At 51.6% G+C, this 4729-nt stretch overlaps 1 protein-coding gene across 1 annotated transcript; it reads left to right on the forward strand.

The window, feature by feature from the left end:
• The first annotated feature begins 1928 nt into the window (after positions 1-1928).
• On the forward strand, positions 1929-2264 carry LOC144822334 (large ribosomal subunit protein eL37-like). Its single transcript, XM_078679706.1, has one exon. It carries the CDS (start codon positions 1947-1949, stop codon positions 2238-2240), a length of 294 nt encoding a protein of 97 aa, XP_078535832.1. The 5' UTR covers positions 1929-1946; the 3' UTR covers positions 2241-2264.
• Positions 2265-4729: the final 2465 nt, after the last annotated feature.

Raw genomic sequence — 4729 nt, forward strand, 5'->3', positions numbered from 1 at the left:
TTGGACCACTGGGACGTCTCACCAGGGTTGGATTGGGATTAAAAATCGGTCCGGGCACGATAAAAAAAAGTGGCCCACATTTGCATATTGCCTTTCGCAAAACACTGCTTCGGGAACATTTTATTTAAAAAAAAGTGGGGGGTGTAAAAAAAATGCACTGATTAGTTTACACAGGTGAAATACGCCTGAAAACAAGTGAGGCCACTTCTGCTCATGCCCCCTGCCCCCGCTCAGTATGCACACATTATTTGGTCTGCCCAGAGAGAGAAAGGGAGTGACACCTCTGCCCTTTGATAAAAGGGAGGTAATGGACGCCCATCTGCCCTCAGAAAGGCCACTCGGGCCCCCACTGGGCTGCTGGCGGTATCCGAACAACGCAGAAACCACCCAAATCGTCCCCCAGGCTGCTCAAAAAAGCAGTCCACAGTTGGAACTGGACTCCGGCCCCTTGGGCACTGCCTGAGTGCCCGCGTTACCAATCCGACCCGGTGTCTCACAGATGGGGTTGCCAAAGAAACCAATGCAGAACCTGCAGAGGATATCAAGCAGGGTTTGTTTGGCAGTTCACAAACGCCAATTATACAACTAACTTGAAGCCACTTCATTGGAAGACCATATGTCCTCAGAGAATCAAACAGGAAGCCCCTAGGGTGGAGGGCCAGGAAACCTCTACACACAGGCACAACATCACTCACACTCCAGAAACCACAGATCCAGTTAGCATCAAAGAGCAGGTCACTACAAATGTCTCAGACATGGGGGCAAACCCCCCTTAGGACAAGGCCCTCCACTTAGATTGCCAATTGTCACATGACCACATACACCAGCACGCCTTCCATAAACAGCACCATGATGTGATACACAAGGTAATCTTCAGTTGTTTTCAGACACAATTAATGCCATTCGCACTATTAGCCCCTCACACAGGCCGCAGATCTTGAAATCCAGAAAGCCCAGAGCTCTTCTTTGACCCCTCAAAACGCAGCCCGTAGGGGACCCTCACCATCTGTAAACCGCTGCACAGACCACCTCACTGGCATCTGGAGTACGGCTGCCTAAGCACAGAGGGCCAGCACTGCCATAAGGGGAGGTAAGACAGCAGGTACAGTCTGCCACCTAGTGGTGGTGCCAAATGTCTGCACAGGCCCTAAATAATGGTGACTTTTAAGTGTATGGATAACACTCCAGAAGGCACATTTGCCAGGAGGGCTGACCATCCTATAATGTCCTGGAACCCCAGGGCTTAGATAGGGCTTGCCTCAAGGGTGTGCGTTTACAGCCTTTGAACGAGCCTGTTTGTGAGCGGTGACGTGGGAGTGTTAGAGGCTGGTGTGCCACATAATGTACACAGCCTTGTTTAGTACACAATCAAGTAACTGATGAAGGGAAACAATGTCAGAAATGACGCAAGTGTTTGCAATGCTGTTTTCGAGTCAGCAGTTTTGTTTAGTGCCAATAATTCCTTTTGCACCCCCTTTGCCAGGCGATTTATCAGCATGACACCCCCCAAAATATGAGACCACTCCCATCTGTCCCACTTGACAATTCCTTCTGAGGGGTGCACTGCACTGTGCTTCATAAAGGAGCCACGTCCTTGCTGTCAGAAGCCCTACACATGAGATACACCGTCTACGTTGTAGTGACAGACACTGCCCAAAAAAATAACACTTCTACAAACACTTCTCAGTTATTAGTTCTGAAAGTAAATACTCCGACAAAAAACATTTCCAAAATACCTTGACGTAAAGACTGCATGAAGGGGACGGGGCGTGGTGAGGGTTTAAGAGGACGGTGCCGAGTTTGTCATGCAGAGTTAAAGGCAAGTAGCTAAGGACTGTCACTTGTGGTATAGGGTTAAGGGTTTTGGCATAGGAGGGTTTTAGGTTATGGGCATAGGGTTATTCGTCTACGATAAAAGGTTATATCGTATCGGCCATTGTGGCAAGATGACGAAGGGAACGTCATCGTTTGGCAAACGCCGTAACAAGACGCACACACTGTGCCGTCGTTGTGGTTCAAAGGCGTACCATCCTCAGAAATGTACCTGTGGCAAGTGTGGATATCCCGCCAAGCGAAAGAGAAAGTATAACTGGAGTGTGAAGGCTAAGAGACGCAACACCACAGGTACCGGCCGTATGAGACACTTGAAGGTTGTCTACCGTAGATTCAGGAATGGATTCCGTGAGGGCACAACACCAAAACCGAAGAGGGCAGCAGTTGCAGCATCCAGTTCCTCATAAATATTTTGTTAAATAAAAAATGCCACATGATAAAAGGTTATGGGTTAGGGTTTAAGATAGAAGGGTGAAGAGCACAGGGTTAGGGGTAGATGGTTAAAGGGTGCAGGGTTATGTAAGCAAAGAGTAGTTGGAGATTCATCAATCAATCAATCAACAACATTTGTAGAGCACACTACATACCCGTGAGGGTCTCAAAGCTCTGGGGGGTGGGGTGGGGGGGGAGCGCTACTGATCGAACAGCCAGGTCTTGAGTAGCCTCCTCATGGGTAGGACTTTGGGATATTGGTGTTACAGGTAAGGAGTTCATGGTGAGAAGTATAGGGCTGGTGTTTGGGATATGGGGTTAGGATATCTGATTAAGGATATAAAGGTTAAGGGGGCGTGGCTTGGACGGCAATGTGGACGGTCGTCTAGGTCCGTCAGCTCCGCATCCCTGAGGGGAAAACAACACGCCAAAACAGCCAATTCCACCAACAAAGGAGAGGAACAAGCAGGGGAAAGCTCCCAGAAGCAGGGAAGACGTCCAGAAGTAAGGGTAACAACCGCAGTGCCGAGAGAGCAGCTCGAGAACTTTGCCAAGAGTTACAACAGCGTGAGCTCAAGATGGCGCCCGGGGCTCGCAGAGAGAACAGCAAAGCGGTTGCCGTGCAGCAGACCGGCTTTTGAAGAGAGCAGAGTAATAAAGACCCAACACCGCACCCACGGAAGGAAAAAAAAGGAGAGTAAGGCAGCATTTCGTGATTGGAACGCTCTCACCGCAGAAGCGCCGCGCAACCACCACCGCCTCCGTTCGAAGAAGGCATACACGCAGCGAGGTAAGCCCGCCAGACAAGCAAACCCCCTCCAGTGAAAACGAAGTGGCACGCTTACCGGGAGGCTCGGCACCGTCACAGATACAGGCACCGGAAGTGAGAGGAAGGAAGGCGCCATCACCGGAAGTCTTCTCCAACAACAACCTCCAGGCGGAAGACCCGGACCAGACCGGAAGAGGAAGGGTGTCATCGACCAGCGCCGGAAGACTCTGCACGAGCAGGGGAAACTGAGGGGGGAAGCGCGACGGCCCTTCCGAGAGGTGAAACAGCCGTGGAAGCAAGGTAGAAGCCGGATCAAGCGGCGCGGAGACGGCGAAAAGCACGGCAGACGCCAGATCAAGTGACGTGGGGGCAGCGCGGAGGAGGCGCGAGCACAGCGCAAACTGCACCAAGAGGCGTGGCATTCACAGCGGGGTCCGAAAACTCAACGAGGGGCACGCAGCCACACAGCAAACACTGCAAAGCAGCAGTAAGCAGCAGCAGTCAGCAGGCCAGGACGCAGGCAGCTGCAACAAGCGAAGCAGTACTGCCGGCAGTGTGAGTGGCACAGAGCAACGAAAGGCAAACAGAGTAAGGGCATAAAAGAGACAGTGCGAGCATAGCGCAAACTGCACCAAGAGGCGTGGCATTCACAGTAAGCAGCAGCAGTCAGCAGGCCAGGACGCAGGCAGCTGCAGCAAGCGAAGCCGGGCACCAAAAGAGTACGCTAAGGAGCAGTTAAAGTTAAGTAAGGGCGAGAACATAATAAAAAGTGTACAAGCAACGCAAGCTTGAGCCGAGAAGAGGTCAGAGGGGTCAGCGAGAGGCCGAAGACAACGTCACAGCAAGGGCAGGGCCAAGACCCTTAAAGGCACACAGAGCAGAGCAAGTGCACAGCACACATTAAAGGCAACGGACAGGACCAGATAAAAACAAACACAACATCCAGCCTACCCTCCTGAGCGCCAGACGTAAGCACGCAGCCCCAGCGCCCGGTTGGCAAAGCAGCAAGACAGAACGCGAACGAGACAAGGCACACGCTGGCAGGTCTTAAGGCAAAGACCAGAACAAGGCACATCCGGGAGCCGAGCAGATACAGACTGCAAGGCATTTCAGAGACAACGTTAAAGGTGACAGAACTACCCAAGACAACCCTAGCGAAAGGGAGGCTAGGCAGCATCCTATCAAGGAGGGGCATTATAACAATGGCTGGCAATGATGGAAAACCAACAGGCGAGCAACAGAAGAAACCAAAATTTGACAACCAAGGGTCCCCGACCAAAACAAGAGGCGAGCCGGTCACGCTGGAAACCATCCTGCGGAAGGTAAACGAAGGCAATGAGGTGGGAAGAGAGACGAAACTCAAGCTGGAGAACATGGAACTAGAGATGGCGGCCATTAGAGCGGACCTTCACAAAACAAACACAAGAATAGAAGCTGCAGAAAACCGAATAAGCTTGGTGGAAGATGAAACGAGCAGACACACCAAGGCTATAGCAGAGCTGAGAACAGCCACAAATGCCGTACAAAAACACCTAGCGGAGAAGGACGACAGGGCAAGACGGGGCAACATAAGAATACTGGGAGTGCCAGAGGGGGCTGAAGATAAGGCAGGCTCCTGTGCCGCCATGCTAGAGGAGATGATTCCACAACTTACAGGTATCACCTTCCAAAAAGGCTTCGAGGTACAAAAGGCAT

The sequence above is a fragment of the Lissotriton helveticus genome, chromosome 3_1, assembly GCF_964261635.1.
Source record: "Lissotriton helveticus chromosome 3_1, aLisHel1.1, whole genome shotgun sequence".
NCBI classification, from domain to species: Eukaryota; Metazoa; Chordata; class Amphibia; order Caudata; family Salamandridae; genus Lissotriton; species Lissotriton helveticus.

Coding starts and splice junctions, on each gene's coding strand:
- LOC144822334 (XM_078679706.1), top strand. CDS start 1,947: ATGACGAAGGGAACGTCATCGTTTGGCAAACGCCGTAACAAGACGCAC.